This window comes from Bufo gargarizans, chromosome 4 (genome assembly GCF_014858855.1).
Source record: "Bufo gargarizans isolate SCDJY-AF-19 chromosome 4, ASM1485885v1, whole genome shotgun sequence".
Taxonomy (NCBI): Eukaryota; Metazoa; Chordata; class Amphibia; order Anura; family Bufonidae; genus Bufo; species Bufo gargarizans.
The window spans coordinates 453,991,154-454,016,056 of NC_058083.1; the positions used below are offsets into that span (position 1 = coordinate 453,991,154).

The window sequence follows — 24,903 nt, forward strand, 5'->3', positions numbered from 1 at the left end:
GGTATAAACTAGACAAGGCAATCTGATTTATCATCCAGCATCAACCACTGACATATTTTCATATCGTCTGCCTACGAATCTGACAGGATTAATAAATGTGGGCCACTCTGTCTTTGCTGTAATGGAAATCAGCTCACTCTGGACTGGAGACCTAGGCCTTTACACAGCAGGCAACCTGAACATGCAGAAAAGCAGTATAAGGCTTATTGAACATGAACGTGTGCGCTCCGTGGCCATATTGCGGACCGCATTTGCAAATCCACAATACACGGGCACCGTTCCGTGTGCATTCCGCATCACGGATGCGGACCTATTCACTTCAATTAGTCCGCAAATCCGGAGATGTGGAACGGTGCGGTGCGGAATCCTACGGAAGCACTACGGAGTGCTTCCGTGGGGTTTCGTCCCGTACTTCCGTTCTGCAAAAAGATAGAACATGTCCTATCTTTTTGCAGAACGTCCGGATCGCTGACCCATTAAAGTAAATGGGTCGGTGATCCGCTGCCCCACGGTGGGTGTTCGTGCATTGCAACCCGCAATTTGCGGGCCACAGCACGCACACGTCCGTGTGCGAGAGGCCTAGAGCATAGGGGATGAACAGATTAACCTCCTAAGGCGCGGATGTACAAGGAAATGGAAATGATACTACCTCTGACTCTGTGTAGGAGCTATTGCAATGATCACAGAGCCAAAAAGAGATCAAGCAGTCAGCAAAGAAAAAACTGCGGTGACATTTAAAAGTACAACTCCACTTTTGTTTTAATGGCAGCCAATCTGTTACCACAATACAATGATAATGGGACAAGCAGCATAAATTAAAACAAGGGAACTGTAATAGTTTATAGCCTTAAATCTTAATTTACACTTTTTTTTTTTTACTTTTTTATTTTATTTTAACAAAAATAAATATAAAAATCTGACAGATTTTACAGCATAGTTTACAAGACCATGATGCATTTTCTGGTGAACAAAAGGTCCTCAGATGCAGATGGGAACAAAGATGTCCACTTCATATACTGGGAAATGAAGCCATAATCTTCATCACAGGTCATTTTGGGGGTCAGCAATTCATTAAAAAAATTTTAGCAGGTTTGTCCAAATCAACTGCAATGCCGAAGCGATGTGAGAATGCCAAGATGTCACTGTGAACATAAAGAGCAGACAGGTAAATTAGACAGGTTTGGCTTATCTGGTGCTGGCCTAAGCAAATAATATACTAGTGTAGGTAATTCTCCCATAGAAAACATTTAAAGTGGCTGCTCGTTAAAATAGTTTTTTCCAGAAATACAGAAAAAGTATTTAAAAAAAGTTATATTCACTGTTCCAAACCCCTCCGTTTCAGTGCTGCCTTTCCAATCCTTCCTACCAGGCTTTGTTTTTATGACTGCAGGAGTAACGTGTCCGTAAACCACGCGTGATTGCTGCAGCCAATCACTAGTCTCAGCTTTGCCATATATCACCAAAAATTGGACATCTTGGCCGTAGCGATGGGAAGGATCAGAATGGAGACAGAGGACAGTGAGAATACCTTTTTCCCAAAAAATTTTTTAATAGCTTCCCTGCCTCTAAAAAGATATTAACCATTTTAAGCAGAACACTAAATCAAACAGGTGACACTTGACATTCACAGTTGCAAAAGTGTTCCCCAAAAATGCTAGGTAATACACATTTTTACAGGAAGTTGGTAGTGTCGATACAAATCTGTTTTACGAAAGTCAGCATTTATCACAAAATATATACTTGCCCCAGCGCCATCCCTCCTGCTGCTGCAGCCATGATGTCATCTTCTTGGCTGCAGCAGTGACGCGCCCATATACCATGGACATGGCTGCAGTAGATTACTGGCCTCTGCGCTATAAGGCTAAGGCCAGTGATTACTGTAGCGGTCACATGGAATATATGGGTCGTCATCACCGCAGCCAAACAAACACAGCCTGGCAGGGAGGATAAGAGAGGCGGCGCTGAAAGTGGCAGGGAATAAAATAGGAGAGTATAGGTTTTATTATTTTAACACACATGTTGCCTTGGCTGATTTTTTTAAAATAACTTGTACAATGCCTTTAATTATCAACAACCTCTCGTTCTATAGCAGTGTCTTTTCAGAGCACATTAGCCATCATCGCAACACCGACAGCAGGAATAGACTTCAACCCTGTGATCACTACAGTCTATACTAGGGACTTCCGCATGATGAATGGGTCTTCTCCTTTGATTGGGTCACATGGAATTCCATGATTGTGGTCTGGGACCAAGACATCTCATACAATCAGCCCAGGGGACCTAGAAAGGACCCCAAGGCTGTCCTTACACATGGCATGTCAGGTGTATGCTTTTACATTACAAATTAATTTTGTCCATAAATATCATAAAAAGGAGCAGAAATCAGGTTTCCGATGTGCTGCAGCAAAGAGTGGCTTCTTCGGGCAGAGCAGTGTATCACATTTCCACCCACTAATTTAAATTAATGCCACGTAATACTACATTTCCCCTTTGTAGAGGAAAGCATGTCATCATCCACAGCGCCCACGGCTATAACTGTGGTGGTTAATGGATCGCCAAGGTGGGTGTATTCTAAGGGGTCACCTACATTGGACAACTCCATTAAAGGGAATTCAGTGACCACCCTAGCAAACTGTTTGCATAGACACATAGCTGCGGGTCACCAGGTTAAAATGCAGTTTTTTTTTTGATCCAATGCTCCTTTCCTGAGTTAGGATACTTTTCCTTAAAGGGGTTTTGCAGTTTGTTTTAACTGACAATCTATCCTCTTGATAGATCATCAGCATCTGATCGGCAGGGGTCCGACACCCGGGACCCCTGCCGCCTTCTCACTGTTTACCGCTGGCCCAGTGATGTCACGACTAGTATCAACTGGCCTGGGCGCAGCCAAGTTCCATTCACTTGAATGGAGCTTAGCCCCGCCCAGGCCAGCAATACTAGTCGTGCCGTCACTGGGCCTGCGGTAAACAGCAAGAAGACCGCGGCACTACTGCCAGCACCACTGCCTTCTCAAACAGCTGATCGGCGGAGGTCCCGGGTGTCGGACCCCCGCCGATCAGATGCTGATGATCTATCCAGAGGATAGAGCATCAGTTAAAACAAACTGTAGAACCCCTTTAATATAATATGCAAATTAGGGCTTTGGTGCAGAGCAATAGCTCTTGCTGTGCCCAGGCTCCGCTCCTTCCTGTGGCCAGCCCCTCCATTGGCTGCTTTGCCACTGCCGAACCTGGTGAATCAAAGTAGCGAGGGAGGGGCTGGCCACAGAAAGGAGTAAAGCGTGGGGGCAACAAGAGCAAGGGTGATGCCCTCATGGCACCATGGCCTAATTTGCATATTGAAACAGTATCATAACTTGAGAACAAAGCCTCAGATCAACAAATGTAAACAGCGTTTTAATCAGGTGAACCACAGTTAAAAAGATTCCCTTTAAACGTGCTGAATTTGTCGCTTATATACTACCACGATGAAATCAGAGCATAGCTTACTAAACTAGTACACAAAGACTGTCTAAGGCATTACGCACCTAAATTAGAATCCAGGATCCCAAGATATTTTCTGAGGTACAGTCTTTTCTTCAAAGCAAATTATTTCATCTCCAACTTTAATCTCCACATCTTGATCCAGGCTCAGACCACACTCCACCCCAGTCTTTACTGTTGGCACATCGTTCTTGTGGTGCTTAAGAGATGTTAATGATCCTGTGGAAGAAAATACTTCAGATTTCACAGCAGGTCATGACTTACAATCTGGAGTAATGAAAACACAACTGTATATCTTACCTTCCCACAGAACATTATTGTTACGGATTAACTTAAACTTCATCTTCTTGTCCAGAAGACCCTTCTGCACCCTGCAGCCCGCCACCTGCACGGTCTTCTTTCCTACCGAGACATCAAATAAAGCCAGAACAGAAGCCTCACCTGGAAGAAAAAATACTTTGTCACCGCATACCATCCTAATGTGAACCTTAAAAGAAAAACATTTCTACTTTTAAAGGGGTTTTCCAAGACTTTAATACTGATCGCTAGGGATGAGCGAATCGACTTCGGATGAAACATCCGAAGTCGATTCGCATAAAACTTCGTTAGAGTACTGTATGGAGCGATCTGTCCCATCGCAGTACTATGGATGAAGTGGTGCAGGGTTCTGAAGGTCTCCTTTGTTTATTCCGCTTTTCCTAATCATAGCCAGCAATGGATACAAGAGAGCAGGATAAGGCTCCATTCACACGTCCGTGATGTGTTGTGGAACCGCAAATTGCTGGTCCGCAACACACCAGCCCGGCACCCCCTTAGAAATACCTATTCTTGTCCGCAAGCTGCAGACAAGAATAGGACATGTTCTATCTTTTGCGGAGCTGCGGACCCGAAGATCGGGGACGCGCTCCGCAATTGAGGATGCAGACAGCACACTGTGTGCTGTCCGCATCCATTCCGTCCCCATAGAGAATGAATGGGTCCGCACCCGTTCTGCAAAATTGTGGAACGGATGCGGACCCATTCTGCGGACGTGTGAATGGAGCCTAAGGCTTGTTTCACACTTGCGTGAAACAGATCAAACAGGCTGTCCCGGCTGGGACAGCCTGTTGGATCCGTCCCAGCCGACATTCTGACCGGCCCCATTCATTATAATGGGCGCCGGCAGAGATCCAGCCACAACGCTGAGGAGCGGCCGGACAAATACTGATGCGTGCAAGTGTGAAACAAGCCTAAGGGAAAGCTTTAAAACGTGCTGTGAACCCATCTAAACCATTGTTCCACATACCTTTCACAGTCTCTTCTGTCAATTCTGGTAATCTACTGCTAAGTTCTTTTTTAAGATCATCAAAGAGGTGGTAGATGACCTTGTGAAGTTTGATTGGGACTTCGCTCTTGCTAGCAGTTTGCTGAATGGATTTGTTGGCATTGACATTGAATCCGTATATGGAAGCTGAGTGCAAAGAAGAAATGACGACATCAGAAGCAGCAATCTGATCACAGACACACAGTAACAACTAGACCATTAGGTATTTGCTCCATTAGTGCAGAGCTAAAGCTTTGCTGCAATGTCTATCGCCCCCCTGAATATCCCGTATCTGCACAATAGATGACTGATGCACCATCTTGGAAAGGCTATGGGCGCTGGTGCCTGTTTTACACTGCTACCCTTGGGCGCCTCAAGAGCCACTCTATGCCTGCAGGTCATTTAGCAAATTCTTATGCCATTACACACTAGGATATGGGAATACAGGAATTTAGGTACAAGGTGACCAATTCCTTTAAACATAGGAAGCCAAGTACAAGTGCAGAATAGGCATGAGCTAAGTTTACTTACCGCTAAATGTTTCCGCAAGAGCAACATCACTCTCGCTGATATCCCCAATTCCAAAATGGACCAAATCCAGTTCACATTCGTGATCTGCATCATATGTGTCCAATACACCGAGAATGGCTTCAACTGATCCATCAACATCACCTGAGCAAAAGAAAAATATAAGCAAGTAAGGTAAGGAGGTTGTCTTGCCATTACATACTTACCTGCTCCATGCCGCACCTGGCCCTCTGCACGGTTTACTTGTGGCTGGCAGTGGGCATGTTACATGCGCGGCTACAGCCAATGACTGGCTTCAGCAGTGATGTGGCCACAAGCATGTCACCACTGAAGCCAGTCATTTGCTGGAGCGGTGCATGTGACCATGTCGATGCACTGCCAGTGTAAACAGCGTGGGAACCAGAAAATGAAGACAGTGGGGGGGAGGTGTGGAGCAGGCAAGTATGAATGTTCTGTTTTAGGAGCCATGCCGCGGCAACGTGTTAAAAAATAAAAATAAAATTTAAACAGAAAAACTTTAAGTGGCGGCATTTCCTTCCATCCTGCCTCCTATTCATAAATGAGCGCTTTCCTTCACTGCGGAGGACGGCGCTCACTGGTTGTTACTGCCTCCTGCCCCCTAGTTATAGGTGCCTTGCGATAACCAGTAAGAGCTTTCCCTCACTAGCGAGGAGATTGTTTATTGGTTAACCATTTAATGACCAGACAATTTGAACCAATTGCACAAATTAGAAACGGCTGTAACATTTTTCTTTGTTGGACTTGTTAGGCATTACACCTAATATGCTGCCCATACATCTTTTAGAAGGACTGTAGAAGAGGTAAGGATCATTCCCCAACACTGAAAACATGGAAAGCAGTTGGCATTTTATAGGCATGACTACATAACACTATGTAGAAACCTCTGACAAATGCCTAAGGGGACCTTCTCTACTGGATATATGTAAAGCTGTGGACTGAAATATTACAGTGAGTGGGTGTTGAGGGTCACACTGTTGCTCTGAGAATAAAATAATTTGGCACTAACCTTTTATAATAATAGGGACTGTCACCTTATCCAGTGTTGTCGTTTCTGATGGTCTCTTGCTCATGAGAGTCTTCTTAGTCCTATACAAGACAGCACTTTTCTGTTTCCAGGTCATGCCAATAAAAGCGTCCAGGTGCTTCCTGTGAGCTTCTCTGTGTTCCTTCTGTTTGAGTTCAATCACTTCCATATCCTTTTCGATTTTCTCCTGTTCCTCGATGTACGTTCTCCACTGAACAACTTCTTTGGCCCGTTGCTAGAAAAACACAAAATTCAAGTTTCCCATATAAAGCATGGCAAACAAGACACCAAAGCAGCCACATTTATACTTTATAGAAGTCTGCCTGCATGCAACTAAAGCTTATCAACCACCTTAGACAGCCATTTCTCCCGATTCTCCATAAATTTACACGCTTGACCAGGTGTTCTCAATGAGGAGAGGGAAATAATCTGGTGGCGGCTTATCGCAAATGAGACAAAGGATTGAGCATGTTGAAATAGAACCCAATTTTAAAAAACCTAATTAAAAGAATAGAGCAGGTCCCCCAAGTCGGGTCCTCATCAGAACGGATATAGACTAAATACAGCGTCTCTCCCTCTGGAGGACCAAGCAGGTCAATGCATTATATGGACAGTCAACTGATCTATCAAAAACTTTATACAAATCTGTTTACCTCAGATTCCACTTCTAAGATTTCGTCTCCGGCAGACGGTAGCTCTTTCCAGCCGACTATTTCTACAGGCATGCTTGGTAGCACTTCATTTAACACAGTGTTGTTTTCATCCAGCATTAACCGTACTTTAGCCCAAGCTTTTCCGGCCACCAGCACTGCTCCTTTTTTAAGGGTTCCCCTCTGCACAATAGCTGTGGTCACTGGACTGAAGGCCAAAAGAAATGTGTAAAATGGTAGATAAAATTTAGAAGACAACATTGCAATGAGGACCGAAAGTCATTAACCACATAAAACCAAAGTGGACAGTGCTTTGTGGGCAGTCTCGTAAGCCACTGCGCTGCATGTGCAGCACCATTAATGAAGACACTGCCCACAGAAGGGACCAGAAGCAAACACTGCAGAGAGGGTGCGCCTACGTGAGCTTTCCAGCGGTTGCTTGATGACGTCGGGAGAGGAGACGGGCTCCGATTCTGATGGGAGTGGCAGGGCTCCGTTGTGAATAGGTACTGCCCCTTGGGCTCTTTTTTGCATACCAATATAACGATGGCTTTTAAGGGGCGATAAAGAACTAAAAAGGAACATAAACGCAAGTCTGGGATAGGGTGTATGTGAGCTTTAGGGTATACGGAACTGAGGCGTTCGGGCACAGTACACGGTCTACTTCTGGAACCTGTGGCTGCTGCTAAAAAGCTGACTGGTGCGGAGGGCCAGGTACTCCCCCATCTCCTAGTGATGACCTGTCCTTTGAATAAGTCAACAATATCTTGGTCCAGGAAAACCCCTTTGAATCAGCTGGTGAGATCCTGCCTGACACATCCACATTAATGAAAAATCCTGCTGCTTCATAAGTGATGGGAACAGGTGTATGGACGTAGGGGGAGCAAGAGCGAGACATGACACCTATAAAACAGTTATACTGAAAGTCATAGGTTATGTACCCTTTCCCTTTGTCAGTGCGACATTCAATGACGGTTCCTTCCACCAAGCCTGTGCGATCAGCCTTCAGCTCCAACATCTCTGACAGGGTGATAACAGCTTCAGCTAGCGCCTGCAAGTTTTCTCCCTGCAAAAGAAGACGTTCAAGTTTTGTTAGCAGGCGATAGGGTAGGATGTCACTAATGTCATTTTCCACCATGAGAGGTATGCGTGGCACAATACTGAAAACGTCTCAGAGACATCCTCACAGCACGCTTATTGAGGAGCTACTTAATATTTCATGGGGATATTTGTTTATTCATTTATACAGCCCTAACATATTTTGCAGTGCTGTACAATTGGGACTTATATATCCAAATGAACCTAATCAGTATGTTTATGGACAGTGGAGTATCTGAAGGAACCCATGCAAACACGTCGAGAAGATACAAACGCCACAAAGATTTTTTTTCCTTGGACGGATTCACATCCACGTCCGTATTCCTTCAGGACAACAGTGCTAACAGCAGAGGCCAACTACACACCCTATAATGTCCGATACGTGCTGCTAACAGGGCGGCCTGGGGATTTCCAACTTCATAACCTTTAGCACTGTTTAAGCAAGGAAAAAAGCACTTTTCCTGCATTTCCTCCAAAGAAGATACAAATAGAGCCCCATATTGTATATAGAAATATGTAAATGTAACAACCTAATTACACATTTTCTGCCGTTCAGCGCTGACATTACCTTTAATGCAGAAATTTTAATAGCTTGGACATCTCCCCCAAATTCCTCACACACTATGTTATGAGACAGGAGCTCCATCTTTACTCTCTCTGCATCGGCCTCGGGTTTGTCACACTTGTTTATAGCCAGAATGACGGGGACTGTGGTGCAGGTAGGAAAGAAAAACCTAATGTTATTATACAAAACGGTGTTTAGAGAATGCATCCAAACTTAGGGCACTTTCACACTTGTGTTTTCCTTTTCCGGCATAGAGTTCAGTCCTAGGGGCTATATATCGGAAAAGAACTGATCAGTTTTATCCCCATGCATTCTGAATGGAGAGCAATCCGTTCAGGATGCATCAGGATGTCTTCAGTTCAGTCTTTTTGACTGATCAGGACAGAGATAATACTGCAGCATGCTAGGGTTTTATCTCCGGCCCAAAAAAAGGGAACACTTGCCTGAATGCCGGATTCAGCATTTTTTTTTCCATAGCAATGTATTAGTGCCGGCATCCGTCCTTCCGGTCTGCGCAGACCGAAAAAAAGGTGAAAAAAAATAAATGCCGGATCCATTTTGCCGGATGACACCAGAAAGACGGATCTGGCATTTCAATGCATTTTTCTGACTGATTAGGCATTTTTCAGACTGATCAGGATCCTGATCAGTCTTACAAATGCCATCAGTTGGCATACGTTTTGCCGGATCCAGCGACGGAACTGCTTGCCGGATCACTCTGCCGCAAGTGTGAAAGTAGCCTTAAAGGGTTGTACCACTTCAGCAAGTGGCATGTAGAGAAAGTTAATACAAGGCACTTACTAATGTATTGTAATTATCCAGCAAAGGAGGCAATATGGACAGACTCATTTTTCTATCACATTATACGGTTCTCATTTCCATGATTACGACCACCCTGTGATCCATCAGTGGTGGTCGTGGTTGCACACTATAGAAAAAAGCACCAGCCTATGTGAACTTCCATGCTCCTGGCCACCAGAGAGGATGGTACTTTTCCCTATAGTGTGCAAGCACAGCCACCGCTGCTGGATTGCCACCACTGGATCCGAGCAGTGTATAATGTGATGAAAGAATGAATCCAGCCAGCAAAGGAGGCAATATGCACAATGACAATACATTAGTAAATGCCTTGTATTAACTTTCTATACATGATAAATGCCATTTACTGAAGTGAGGCATCCCCTTTAAGACTGATTAAGAAGTCTGGCCACAATAGTAGGATTTTTGTCTTGCCTGTAAAATTATTTTCTCGCTGAGTTCATTGGGGTACACAGAAGACCATAGGTATAGCTGCTGTCACTAAGCAAAAAAGTGTTCGCTCCTCCTCTCAGCTATACCCCTCCGGCACACACTGAGCTAATCAGTTTGTATGAAAGCAGTAGGAGCAGCCAGGAGAAGCCAACAGAAAACAATAAAAAGTAAGAAAGGCGAAGATGGGTCAGAATCAAGAACCGGAGGGACCCATAAAGGAGAGCCAGCAATGTAATTACAGGGTGGGAGCTGTGTCCCCCAATGAACTTAGCGAGAAAAGGATTTTACAGGTAAGAGAAAAAAAACTACTTTCTCACTCTTATCATTGGGGGACACAGAAGACCATGAGACGTTATAGAGCAGTACCATGGGGAGGGAACAAGTCCAGAACAAATCCAAGGCCTGTCATAAGGCCCCGGACAGAACTGCATGGGGAGGACACACCCGGACCCCTGAAAAAGGACAGGAAGAGCCATTCCCAGGAAGGCCAGCCAGAGAGTGTCTGAATACCCAGATGCCCCGGCTGGGCAGAACAAGAACAGCCCCAGGGACATAAGCCACGGCTTAGGAGACTTCGGAAGAAGTGGAGAGCACACCGAATATCCACAAGCTGGACAAAAATGAAAACAAGTCAGGCGCCAGAGCAAACGGAGCGACTACGGAATATACCAGAGAGAGAAAACATTACCTGGGCCCAGAAGACTTCTAAGGAAGGTGACACCCAAGGATCAGCAACTCAGGAAAAGACCCCCCTAGAGTGATCAACAGACACTACATGGCATGAGAAGAAAACAAACTGAAAAATGGTGTCTGGATACCAAGGGCAAGAGAACTGCGGACTTGACAAATCTTGCCCCCCCATGGGGGAAGAAGTAGAGGTGTCAGAAGGCGACGACTCCATACCAGGCTGTCAAAGGAGAAGAGCACACCAGCCGAACCATTAACAAATCAGGGCTAGAGAACCTGGATGTCAGACATGTCCATGGCCCACAAGAAAAGAATATTGAGGGAGAGAAGAGACACAATGGGAACAAGGCAACCGACCCCCAAAAAAATAAAAGAAAAAAATAATTGTGGAGTAACCTGGTAGGAAAAGTGTCCTCCATCAAAAAAATGTCCTCTTTAGACCTACAGCCAAAGGGTTTGTCTCATAGAAATGTCTCTCAAGGAGAATGACAATTTGGTAAGCAGAGACATGGAGAGGAGGACCTTAAGCTCCAGAACAAGAGAAGCCGTCTGATACCTATGGAAGGCTACCTAAACTGGCAGACCTAACCAGAAGCTAAAAAAAAAAAGTACAGAGGCCAAGGGAACAGGTAGAAGCAACGTACATATCTGAAAAGATAAAAAGTTGCGTAAACTCATCAGACACTATCGGCCGGCACTGCGGACCAAATCTGCCTAAAGAAGAAGAGAAGTAGGCTATGAGAGAAATATACGAAACGGCCAGACCGGAACCAGATATGAGATAAATACTGCGCAAGGAAGGGAGTGTGGACATCGAATGCCACAAAGTCCCAGAAAAAAACGGCAACGGAACCATACTACCCGAGCAGATACTACACAGCAGAAAGGGGGCCTACAAGAACCCAACAGCTATGGAAACTGGTCAAGCAAGCAGAAACAGTATCTGGGGGAAGTGCAACTACTCACCTTGCGGAAGGGGAGAAGTAGAAGAGGCTGATACGGTTCAGTAGAGAACTAGTGTATGTGGTGACAACAAGGACAGTACGACCGCCGTACCCGGTGAGGGAAGCAGTGCAGACAACTCACAAAGCCAAACTGGATAAGTGCATACCCAAACTTCCACAAGGAGGGAACGCTGATGCTGTCACCGTAGCAGATGGTAGAGGCAATGCACGACATGTGAAGGGAACAAGGCGCTAAGTCAGCACCACAGAAAATCGGTATGTTATACCAGGTACAGAAAACTGCACTAGTGCCCGCCAGAAGTGAGCAAACCAATCACCAGTAGCATGGCTTGGTATGGGCATTTAACCAGCACCATAAGGAATAAGAGAACCTATCAGCCACCGCCTCGGAAACACCATACATACCATGCCTGGTAAATGTGCTGCAGAAAACCGCACAAAATGCCAGGGTCGACACCCCACATGGAGGAAGGGGATGTGGCAAGGACCTCCGGTGCCGAGCCCACTGACAATGCGTCCTGTAAGCCAGAACCAGTGACTGTCGGCATTTAAAGGAAGAACGCAAAAACTCCCTCTGGGAAGGGGTCACACAGTAGTAGCCACGGAACAGGAGTAGCTTATGGCCTCTCCAGATGGCAGACTCCACCTGAAAATTAGGTCAAACAGTAGCCAACATGAACTGTTGGTAGCGCAATGCTCCACCAGGGAAGGAAGAAAACTGGTAACCTGTGCAGACGTTCCACCTACTGAAGGAGTGTGGACGGAGAGTGTGCCAAGGAAAAGCAACAAGATTAGAATGCTCCGGATGGGGACTCAAGGCACGAGGAGAGGCATGTCGTGGGTCAACACCCTGGAAAGACAGAGGCTGCCATGTAGGTGCCAGACCCAAATTTGTACAATGACTACCTGAGGAAAAGTGTGAAAAGGATAGTGTGAAAAGTAGTCACAGTATCCAGTGATAGTGCCAAAATACCACCTATGACGGGGGTAAGGCGATTGTCTGTGTCTGGCAAGAAGACCACACTTGGAACGGGATGGAATGCGACAAGAGGATAATGCGATAGGGTGGAAGATTCCAGAGGTAGTGGGAATACTCCGCCTATGGAAAGAGGGGAGCCCGACAAGATGTACAGTATCCACTGGTAGAACAAGTACCACTGATTGTGGAGCTACCCCACCGATGGAAGGAGGGTAATGCTACAGGATCATACAGTATGCAGGTGTGGTACCCATCTCCACCTAAGAAAGACGGATAATGTAACAAGATAAGCAGTTTCCAGTGGTAGTGGAGTTACTCCGCTGACGGAAAGAGGGAAATCCAACAGATGTACAGGGTCCACTGGTAGTGAAGGCACTACTGGTTGTGCAACTACTCAGTCAATAGAAGGAGGGTAATGCAACAGGATCTACAGTATGCGATTGTGTTGCAACTAGTCCACCTATAGAAGGTGGAAATCCAACCGGACAGAAGATAACCAGGATTAGTGCAATTACTCCGCCTGCGGAAGGAAAGTAATGCTACAGTGTGTATAGGATCTAGTGGTAGCGCAATTACTCCATGAAATTGAGGATATGTACAGTACCCAATGGAAGTGTACCCACTATGGAAGGAGGGCAATGCTACCGGGAATATATGATCCAGTGGTAGTGCCAATACTCAACTTATGTAAGGAGGGTAATGGTACAGGAAGTACAGTATGCAGTGGTATTGCTAGTACTCCGCCTATAAACGGAAAGTAATTTTACAGGCTGTACACTGTACAGTATCCAGTGGTGAAGCAAATACTCCGCCTATGGAAAGAGGCATTGCTACCGGATGTATAGGGTCCCATGTACAAATACCCTGCCTATGAAAAAAGAGCAATGATACAGAATGAATAGGATCTAGTAGTAGTGCAAATACTCCGCCTAAGAAAGGAGGGCAATGCTACAGGCTGTACAGTATCCAGTGGTAGTGCAAGTACTCCGTCCAAGAAAGGAGGGTAATACCACAAGCTGTACAGAATGCAGTAGAAGCACTCCGCCCAAGGAAGGAGGATAATGCTACAGGCTGTACAGGTATCCAGTGGTGGTGCAAGTATTCTATCTAAGAAGAAGGGTAATACTACAAGCTGTACAGTATCCAGTGGAATTACTCCGCCTAAGGAAGGTGGGCAATGCTAGAGGCTGTACAGTATCCAGTGGTAGTGAAGTACTCCGTCTACGAAGGAGAGTAATGCTACAGGCTGTACAGTATACCATGGTAGTGCAAGTACTCTGCCTATAAAGGAGAGTAATGCTACAGGCTGTACAGTATACCGTGGTAGTGCAAGTACTCTGCCTATGAAAGGAGGGTAATGCGACAGGCTGTACAGTATCCAGTGATAGTGCAAGTACTCCGCCTATGGAAGGGGGTAATGCTACAGGCTGTACAGTATCCAGTGTAAGTGCAATTACTCCGCCTATGGAAGGGGGCAATGCTACAGGCTGTACAGTATCCAGTGACAGTGCATGGTAGGCCGCAGAGCCAGGGCCTCACGTACAGGTGGAGCCGACCGGAGGAACTTCCAGCTGGGAGAGCAGCGCATGGAGGGAGCGGAAGTGTCAGGAGGATCTTACCCCCTTAACAGAGGAGGCAGGGAACGGGTGTACCGACGCCAGTGAGAGAAATAAGCAGCCGCCCAAGGAGGCCTGTGAGCGCTGGAGTACCGCCGTGCCTGGAGCCGGACTGAGGGCCGGTGAGAGGCCAAGGTTTGAAGGAAAAAAAAACATTTTACTGTGTTCAATTTAGAGAACACAGGAGAAGGGTACCCAGCAGAAGGTTAACCCCTAGAACCCAGTACAGGAAGGAGTGGAGGAAGAGATGGTGGCAGGGGCCAGCAGGGAAAGGCAGGTAATATTACCTAGACGGTTCCTGCCCACCCCGATTCCAGCAGTGTCACCTTCCTTAGTGTGCTATCCCTCGGGGAGGACGGATACACTGGTAACAGGGGGGACTTCTGGAAGTAGCAACAAGGTGACACTGTAGCTGGCGGGTAACAGAGGATTTGAGAACCAGTTCCTCCTCGTCTTCCAGAGGTGGGGAACGAGTAGCAGGCTTGAGGACCCACTGGTCTCCCCCCCCCCCCCCCCCCCTCAAGTGTGGGAACAGGTGGTTGGAGGCCGCCTGTAGTCCGATCGGAAAAATAAAAAATCTTTGGCAGACCTGCAGAAACAAAAAAGGATCCTCCTATGGACAATAAGCTAAAACTGATTAGCTCAGTGTCTGCAGGGGGGGTATAGCTGATAGGAAGAGCTAACACTTTTTTGCTAAGTGTCCCCTCCTAGTGGCAGCAGCTATACCCATGGTCTTCTGTGTCCCCCAATGATACTAGCGAGAAAATGGTTGTCTTGTATGTAAAACGCTGGGTACTTTGGAATAGTTTTTTTTTTCCCTGCGCCTCCTCGCTACCACCCTCCCCCACATCTGCCCCATAGAGTACTTGCTCAGTGAGCAGCAAACTCTTTTCCAAATTTCAACGCCTCTCAGCGTTGAAACTCGCCCGGTTAGATACTCGATGTGCGATTCCAAACGGGCAGTTTGCTCACATTTTGAACAAATATATGCACCCTCAAACGGCTGTTCCAGGATCGGTCATGTCAAACTATTTTAATCAGTTTCTATGAGGAGGTAAGTTCTAGACTTGACAGCAGCGAATCAATGGATGTCGTATATCTGGACTTCTCCAAAACATTTGACACTGTACCACATAAAAGGTTAGTACATAAAATGAGAATGCTCGGACTGGGAGAAAACGTCTGTAAGTGGGTAAGTAACTGGCTGAGGGATAGAAAACAGAGGGTGGTTATTAATGGTACATACTCAGATTGGGTCACTGTCACTAGTGGGGTACCTCAGGGGTCAGTATTGGGCCCTATTCTCTTCAATATATTTATTAATGATCTTGTAGAAGGCTTACATAGTAAAATTTCAATTTTTGCAGATGAGACTAAACTGTGTAAAGTAATTAACACTGATGAGGACAGTATACTACTACAGAGGGATCTGGATAGATTGGAGGCTTGGGCAGAGAAGTGGCAGATGAGGTTTAACACTGACAAATGTAAGGTTATGCACATGGGAAGGGGAGATTTAATTACTATGTATAAATATATCAGGGGTCAGTACAGAGATCTCTCCCATCATCTATTTATCCCCAGGACTGTGACGAGGGGGACATCCTCTGCGTCTGGAGGAAAGAAGGTTTCTACACAAACATAGAAGAGGATTCTTTACGGTAAGAGCAGTGAGACTATGGAACTCTCTGCCTGAGGAGGTGGTGATGGTGAGTACACTAAAGGAATTCAAGAGGGGCTTGGATGTATTCCTGGAGTGTAATAATATTATAGGCTATAGCTACTAGAGAGGGGTCGTTGATCCAGGGAGTTATTCTGATTGCCTGATTGGAGTCGGGAAGGAATTTTGTTTCCCTTTAAGTGGGGAAAATTGGCTTCTCTCAGTTTTTTTTTTGCCTTCCTCTGGATCAACTTACAGGATAACAGGCTGAACTGGATGCACAAATGTCTTTTTTTCAGCCTTATAAATGGCTATGTTACTATGTAAAGAAGTCGAATTAACACCACCCTTTTCCATATGGGCATTTTGGGAACATGGAGATCATATAAGAGTCCTTCTTTGAGCCATAATGGAGCACCACATTTATTTGAAAAGTTGCTATGTAACGCTACATTTGATGTCCTGCATTTATTGTACTGGTCGCTATGTACCTGTGCCTCTCCAGTCATATGATGTGAAAATATAAAAAAAGAAAAAAAAAAAAAGAAAATAGAAAAGAAAAGAATAGACTGTTATTTTTTTGTTCGCTAAAGTACAAACTGCAACAACACTTTTTTTTTTAATGTTGACCCCTTTAATTAAAGGGAACCTGTCACCTGGATTTTGGGTATATAGCTGAGGACATGGGCTGTTAGATGGCCACTAGCACATGCGCAATACCCAGTCCCCATAGCTCTGTGTGCTTTTATTGTGTAAAAAAACCGATTTGATACATATGCAAATTAACCTGAGATGAGTCAGAGCTTGAAAATATGACTCTTCTCTGGTCACACAAGTAAGATATGACTCTTTTATGTTAATTTGCATATGTATCAAATCGTTTTATTTACACAATAAAAGCACACAGAGCTATGGGGACTGGATATTGCAGATGAGCTAGTGGCCAACTAGCAGCCCATGTCCTCAGCTGTATACCCAAAATCCAGGTGACAGGTTCCCTTTAAAGGGCTTCTGTCACCCCACTAAAGTCATTTTTCATTTTTGGGCTACTTAAAATCCTTATACTGCGATTTATCAATATATAGTCCTCTTACTCTTTTTCGTTCAGTAGTTTCTTAAAAAAACACACTTTTATAATATGTAAATTACCTCTCTACCAGCAAGTAGGGCGGTTACTTGCTGGTAGCAGCCGCATCCTGCTTTCAAATAAATTCCCCCTCCTCCTGTTGATTGACAGGGCCAGCGAGCGCTCTCGTCCTCTGGCTGGCCCTGTCTGCCTTCTAAATCTCCCACCTGCGCCGCACCGGTCTTCAGTCTGCGCAGGCGCACTGAGAGGAGGACGCTCGCTCGGCCGCTCCATCCTCAATGCGCCTGCGCCGGGAGTAGATGTGACGTCATTGGCGCATTGAGGATGGAGCGGCCGAGCGAGCGTCCTCCTTTCATATTGTACAGTTTAATTTTGGGACTTGCCATAAAAGTAAAAGCCTGGACATAATGAACAGTGGCCTGTAAAGTGTATCTACTACACACACATTTAATACTGTATACTTTTCAGTACACTTATCAGTACAAAATGTAATAAAACTTGGAAATAATAAAGAAAAGGCTGAACAGAGAGAATATATATGGTAAGAAACTGCAGCCCGTCATACCTTGAAATCAAGAGCTATCATAAATGTCTACTGAGGTGTGGACGTCAAGCACGGATAGTAATTTACCTCTGGCGTTCTTGGCGTGCTGGATGGACTCTATGGTTTGCTTCATTACACCGTCATCTGCGGCCACTACCAGTATAACAATGTCAGTCACGTGAGCGCCTCTCTCCCGCATTGCTGAAAAGGCTGCGTGCCCAGGAGTGTCAAGAAAAGTGATCTTGTCCCCTGAAGCCAAATAAACTGGAACATAAAAATGGAAAAATTACACTAAACATTCAGCTATATAAAAATAGTTACATTTCAAACTTGGCTCTTTCAGGCATTTCCCAAACACAGTTGCGCTTATCAGTCTGCTGCTGTCCCATTCACTTTGTTCTTTTGATAAGTAGGTGTCACAGAGGTCCGCCCTACACTGTTCATACAACGATGAAATATCATAGGTACAGTATCTGCCATCAATCAGAAATACCACAGACCGCTGCCAGGCGGGGGAGAGCACCGTCGGAGTGGTCCAATTTTTCCCCAATCTTCTTTCTGCCTGAACATGCGGTCAGCGGTATCACCGCAGACTAAGGCTGCCGCCTGTGGACACCTCTTGCTGTGCGATATAGATACACAGCCTGCTCTGCCAATTGTTGTGTTTGACACAAGAAAAGGCAAGCGCTAAATCGGCTTCCATTTATTTTAATATTATAATTGGTTTTGCACATGAGGCGCTGCCTCTGCCATCTTTTTGTTTCCAGTATACATTAGGTGATGAAGAGGAATTGCAGACGTTAGGGGGCTTGGCTTGTAGTATTAGTGTTATCCAATATCACAAAATATTGGGCACACTAGCAAAATAAATCAAGGGAAAAGGCTCTTTAAGCATTTAGGTCTATGTCACCTTCTTGCAGTAAGTGATGTCAAACGGGTTCCCCGGGAGTTACTCTCGGCATCCCCGCCGATCAGCTGTTTGAGAAGGCTGCAGCTTGCCCATGAGCACAGCGCTATTCATTGTATAACGGCTGTACTTAGCATCGCGGCTCAGCCCCATTCACTTGATAGGCTGAGCTGTGCCTAGGCCATGTGACCAATGAACATGATGTCATATGACTTAGGACAGGGATGCTCAACCTGCAGCCCTCCAGCTGTTGTAAAACTACAACTCCCACCATGCCCTGCTGTAGGCTGTCCGGGAATGCTGAGAGTTGTAATTTTGCGACAGCTGGAGGGTCGCAGGTTGAGCGTGCCTGACCTAGGAAGAGGCGTAGGTGCTCGCAGCCTCTTCAAACTGTTCGGCGGGGGTCTCGGGAGTCAGACCCACATCAGTTTTTATATTGGTGGCCTATCCTGAAAATAGGTCATCAAAATATAAATAGGAAAACCCCTTTAAACGATGGGCAATAGCTAAAAAAGATATATTGTATTGGGGCTGTAACACAACGCCAAGCAATCCTCACCACTGAATGCTCCTATGTGTTGGGTGATACCACCGGCCTCCATTGCTGTGATCTGGGATTTCCTCAGTTGGTCAAGTAATGTCGTCTTTCCATGATCTACATGACCCATTATGGTAACTACAGGGTGTCTGGGCACCAGAAGAGAAGGGTCTGCGGGACCTCTGAAAATTTAACAAACAAAAACAAAATGATTACTGTGTTGTACCTGCAGTCCACGCGCCCTTAAGTAATAGAGCGTGGCTCTGTTCCGAAGTCTTCTCTGTTCTGGCAATCTCTGTACAGCACTGCAGAATATGATAGGAAGCTATACAAGCAACCAAAAGTAACTAGACCCAAGACTCCAGCTGCTTATGAGAATACCTTTTCACTGCATCTTTATTTTCCACAATTTTTTCTTCTTTCTTCTCCATATACATGTGTTTCATGCCAGACTTCTTTATGGTTGCCTTAATCATCTCTGGAGTTAGTGCCGAAGATGGTTTTAAATTGTCCACGTCAAAGTCGGAGTACATTAGAGTTTCATAAATGTCGTCTGAAACACAAGACCAATAAATGATCAACATTAGTGACCAGGCAATTCTTTTGCTATAACTTCTTTACTTCCATCAATGTACCTGTATGAGGGCTTGTTTTTTGCGGGACAATGTGTAGTCTTTAATGGCACCATTTAGGGGAACACACAACTCACCGATTACCTTATTTGAACATTTTTTTGAATGGAATAATAAAGCACTTCCGCCATTGTCCATTTACATTTTGCAACACTCACTTTGTGGCATAAATAACATGATAGCTTTATTTTCTGGGTCACTACCATTACAGCGATACAAAACATACGCATTTTTTAAGTTTTACTACTTTTGCACAATAAAAAGCCCTTTTAAAAAATGTTGTTGCATTACTGCATCGCAAAACCCATAACTTTATCTTTCTTTCTTCAGAGCTTTGTGGAGGCTTTATTTTTGAGGGACAACTTGTAGTCTTCATTGGTACTATTTCGTGGCACACAAGACTTTATGATCACTTTTTATTACATTTTAGGGTGGCTGATAAGAATAAAACAGCAATTCTGTATAGCATGATAATTGCAGGGCTCAGGACGTTATGGATGAGGCTGTGAGGAAAGCATAAAGCTGTCCATTTTGTATACATATTCATTTTATATCTATGTATAACCTGCACTTAGACACCCTGTGTTGAGGCGATTATAGACCTGGTGGGTCCCCAAAGTGGTCTGTGCGCAAGTCCTGACTAGGTGTATCAGAAAGACTGAGGGAGGAAGACCTAGACTAGGTGTACCAGAAGGACTGTCCGAGGGAGGAGGACCTAGGGGAAGGCTGGCGAATTATGTAATTTAGGATTTGGGGTGTTAAAGTGCCTTGCGAGCCAGACCCAAATCCTGGGATTGGACTGAGACAGACCATGGGGACCATACCAAGTAAGTCCGGGGAGCAAAAGAGGAAAACTGACAGACAAATAATGAGAAAGAGAGTAGAAAAGGATGCTTTGAAAGGATGTGATAAAATGTAAAAAAAAGCAGATATGCCATTTTTAGGGATTTAATCTGGAAGAGAGGGGTTCCACGTATAAAGTTGGCTACGCTTTGCCGACCAAAAACTGATGGTGGGCCTAGGGTTCCAGATCCATGGATTTAATATCTGGCTGCCAAACTTCAACATCTGAGGGGTTGGGGGATGGAAGACGACCTTGATAAGACAGGATGGATCACACGAATTCTGGTAGGGGTTAAAAACTTAATAACAGCACTAGAGTATGGGTCACTTGATAAAAAAAGGGGACGAAGCTATATTACAGACAGTGTTTGAGATGCAGACTGAGGGCACCGCCAGGTTGTGTGTACTTGGCTGTGTTGAAATTTAATCATTATCTGCTGAACAAAATTAGCAATTACTCTCATACTGTATCAAGCGCGTACCATTGGGTGGATCAAGACCCTCCTAAAGTTAGGGAACTAGTGAGCAAGGTCCATACCTTACTGCAACTAGAAAGATTTGTGTATCAGAAGAGAAATAACCTCAAAAAGTTTGAAAAGATCTGAGGCAGATGGGCGCAACATTATAATATTGTGGATTAACTTAGAGAAAATAGGTTGATCTGAGAACGGGTTGGTGATTACTCTGCTTTGATCTCGCAAACATATCTGGGCGCTATCCCCTAGGGCACCTTTTTTTAGGTATTCCTGGGGGAGAGGGGAGATATTAATGATCTGGATGAGATGGGTTTTTCTCCTGACGGGCTATTGTGATAATGTGGTCTAGTATCATATTTCTGCTAATGAATAGTATGGACGATGGGTACATACATACTGGATTAGTGCTGAATTAATGCCTGGAAAAGAGCCGGATGGATTTGCTTGTACTCTCAACGTTGGGACTTTTCCTACCAGAGACTTTTTTTGGGGGACGGGGACGGTTTACTTCTTTATTTGTTGAAAATTGTTCAATAAAAATAATCTGATAAAAAAAAAAATATGTGCCATGCTTGTCGCAATCGGAACCCAGGCTGGAGGGACCCTTGTGCGGTATGCTGTGCTCCTAAGCCCAAGGTAGGACTGTACCCAGTCCTAACTAGATCCCATGTGGCAACCCTGGGTGCCCCACAATTAAAGTATAACTGTCATATTTTATTTTTTAGAGTATTGGATTGTGGTGATTAATATCTCCTTGGTGGCCCTATTTCAACTTTTCACTGTGTATTCAATTACCCCTTAATTCCACAATTTAGTTCCCTGTACTGCCTACTTTTACCTGTGCTTAAAATAGGGTTGCTAGGCATGGTCCGTCTATCTGTTGATGGACGGAGCACGCATCGTGCAGGCTCACATTACTGACAGCCAGGGACTGTAAGTAAATGATTAAAGCCAGGTCCTCCCCAGCAGATGATAACAGTGCCTGGGATTTGTTAAAATCCTTATTTATAGGGTTCTTACCTTTTGTCTGTGGCTTCTTTTCATTAAAAAACAATCTTTTAAGATATGCAGACAGTGACTCAAACCTATTCCTTTTGTCCCTCAATGAGGAAGAACTAGAGGAATCTTTAGCAGCACATGACTGTAGCCTTAATGGCACAAGAAACTGGGATTTGACCACGTAAAACATAGAATGTGTCGGCAGATAAGAACCATTTGGCCCATCTAGTCTGCCCAATATACTGAATACTATGGATAGCCCCTGGCCCTATCTTACATGAAGGATAGCCTTATGCCTATCCCATGCATGCTTAAACTCCTTCACTGTATTTGCAGCTACCACTTCTGCAGGAAGGCTATTCCATGCATCCACTACTCTCTCAGTAAAGTAATACTTCCTGATATTACTTTTAAACCTTTGCCCCTCTAATTTAAAACTATGTCCTCTTGCATTAAACACATCCCCCTTAAACACACTCCCAAACCACCTTACCCCTTTAAGAGACTGTAGATTAATTATATACAACTGCCCAAGGTAGGTGTATATGAGTATGTGCTTGTGTGTGTTGACCTCTTTTCTGGATGGTCTGAAGCGTACCCAGTGAGTAATAGAAAGTGACAGGGGGACACACTTCACAGGGGAAATTATGAAAGCAGTGATAGAGGCCTTAGGCATCCAACAAGCATTCCACGTTCCTTATCACCCACAAAGCTCAGGAAAAGTCAAAAGACTGAATGGCACACAAATTGAAAATTCAAAAAGTCATGGAAGAGACAGGGAAAAACTGGCCTGTATTTTTCACGAGTATTGGCCAAGAAACATAGCTCATTGTCAGAGTATGTGCAGGCCTACAGGCATAATTAAATAAGGTACATAAACAGGTGTTTGCATCTATTCCAGATCCCAACAGTCTTGAAGGGAGACACTCTTTTGAACCAGGAGACTGGGTGGTCCTGAGGAGACCAGTCAGGAAAAGACTTGATCCCCGGTTTGACGGACCCTTCCAAGTTCTTTTGACAACTACCACATCAGTGAAATTGCAAGGAAAGACAAGTTGGGTCCATGCCAGCCATTGCAAGAAAGTTTTAAGTCTTGAGACTGGAAGAGAAGATGCCTCTCATCCCCCTTGTGTGGCTATTGATCTTGGTGCAAAGAATATGGACTCTTAATGAGATGCTGAAGGAGGACTGGGACAATAAGCTTCCTAAAACAAGATTTTTCAGTACACTATTCTTATATCCCATGCTGATGTAGATGTGGGACAAATTAGTGGAAGCCACAGATTACTTAGATGATCAAATTTGGGAGGTTTTGAAGTCTTGGCGGGTGGTTTATGGGAATTTTACAGAGTACAGTTCAAGTAGTAATAGTTGTATTAATCATATATGTAATAGTATGGGTCATAAGAAAACTGTAAGAAGAAAAGGAAAACTGGTACAGTTAGATACTTCCAGTCAAACCAGTATGGTTCACAGACAGTATAGTCATCATTTTTAAGAGTTAAACTGGATATTAATCGCCCACTGGAAAGATCCAGCAGCATGTGCAATTGTGATATAATTAGCAGGATGCAACGGGGGGGGGGGGGGGGGGGGGGAGTAGGTAGTAAGTCCTGGATGTGTGATCAGCACATGTCAATGAACACTCCCGAGCAATACCTGTAATGATTCACAAAAGGGGGGATTTGCGAGGGAAAGCATAAATGTGTCCATTTTGTATACATTCATTTTATATCTATGTATAACCTGCACTTACACAAGAGGGGGGATTTAGCTATGAAAGGCAGGAGTAAAAATTCCACAGTAGGCCCCTACTCCCCCTATGCTGACCATTCCTTTTCTTATCTGAAACCAAACATAGTAACTCAAACCTTGTCTATACCTAGGACACCTTTAGGCCCCTTTCACACTGGCGAGATTTCCCGCGCGGGTGCAATGCATGGAGGTGAGCGCATTGCACACGCACTGAATCCGGACCCATTCATTTCTATGGGGCTGTGCACATGAGCGGTGATTTTCACGCATCACTTGTGCGTTGCATAAAAATCGCAGCATGCTCCTCTATGTGCGTTTTCCACGCAACGCAGGGCCCATAGAAGTGAATGGGGCTGCGTGAAAATCGCAAGCATCCGCAAGCAAGTGCGGATGCGGTGCGATTTTCACGCACGGTTGCTAGGAGACGATCGGGACCCGATCATTATTATTTTCCCTTATAACATGGTTATAAGGGAAAATAATAGCATTCTTAATACAGAATGCATAGTACAATAGGGCTGGAGGGGTTACATTTTTTTTTTATTTAACTCGCCTTAATCCACTTGTTTGCGCAGCCGGCTTCTCTTCTGTCTTCTTTGCTGTGGACAGGAATAGGACCTTTGATGACGTCACTGCGCGCATCACATGATCCATCACCATGGTAAAAAAAAGATCATGTGATGGACCATGTGATGAGCACAGTGACGTCATCAAAGGTCCTATTCCTGTACACAGCAAAGATAAAGACCGAAGAGAAGCCGGGCTGCGCGAGCAAGTGGATTAAGGGGAGTTAAATTATTTTAAAATTTATTTTTTTACTCCTCCAGCGCTATTGTACTATGCATTCTGCATTAAGAATGCTATTATTTTTTCCTTATAATCATGTTATAAGGGAAAATAATACAATCTACACACCTAACCCAAACTTCTGTGAAGAAGTCCAGGTTCGGGTTTGCTTACCAAACATGTTGATTTTTATCACGTGCGTGCAAAACGCATTACAATGTTTTGCACTTGCGCGAAAAACCCAAAAAAAATCCCACATTTTCCCGCTACGCACCCGCATCTTATCCGGGCCAAAAACATGACGCCTGTGTGAAAGAGGCCGTACTGTGTTTGTCTATGCAAAAAATACTTGCACAGCTGATTACAATAAAGAGACCATTATGAGAAACACATCGTGCATGTGTCTGGACCTCGAGCCGGCTCACTCAACTTCAGAACTGTAAGGCCCCTTTCACATGAGCGAGTATTCCGCGCGGGTGCAATGCATGATGCGAACGCATTGCGCCC

At 44.8% G+C, this 24,903-nt stretch overlaps 1 protein-coding gene across 4 annotated transcripts in view; it reads right to left on the minus strand.

Moving 5' to 3' along the window:
• Positions 1–741: 741 nt before the first annotated feature.
• The window catches only part of MTIF2 (mitochondrial translational initiation factor 2), a 36,965-nt gene continuing 12,803 nt past the window's right edge, over positions 742–24,903 (minus strand). For all 4 annotated transcript variants that reach the window (XM_044290124.1, XM_044290125.1, XM_044290123.1 and 1 more), the window contains 12 exons: positions 19,287–19,458; positions 18,927–19,087; positions 17,548–17,724; positions 8,675–8,814; positions 7,950–8,074; positions 7,012–7,216; positions 6,341–6,593; positions 5,317–5,457; positions 4,768–4,932; positions 3,783–3,923; positions 3,527–3,701; positions 742–1,142 (listed from right to left, as the gene is read on the minus strand). In XM_044290124.1, the coding sequence (XP_044146059.1) occupies positions 3,532–3,701; positions 3,783–3,923; positions 4,768–4,932; positions 5,317–5,457; positions 6,341–6,593; positions 7,012–7,216; positions 7,950–8,074; positions 8,675–8,814; positions 17,548–17,724; positions 18,927–19,087; positions 19,287–19,458 (1,850 nt within the window). In that variant the 3' untranslated portion in view covers positions 742–1,142; positions 3,527–3,531. The remainder of the gene's footprint in view (positions 1,143–3,526; positions 3,702–3,782; positions 3,924–4,767; positions 4,933–5,316; positions 5,458–6,340; positions 6,594–7,011; positions 7,217–7,949; positions 8,075–8,674; positions 8,815–17,547; positions 17,725–18,926; positions 19,088–19,286; positions 19,459–24,903) is intronic.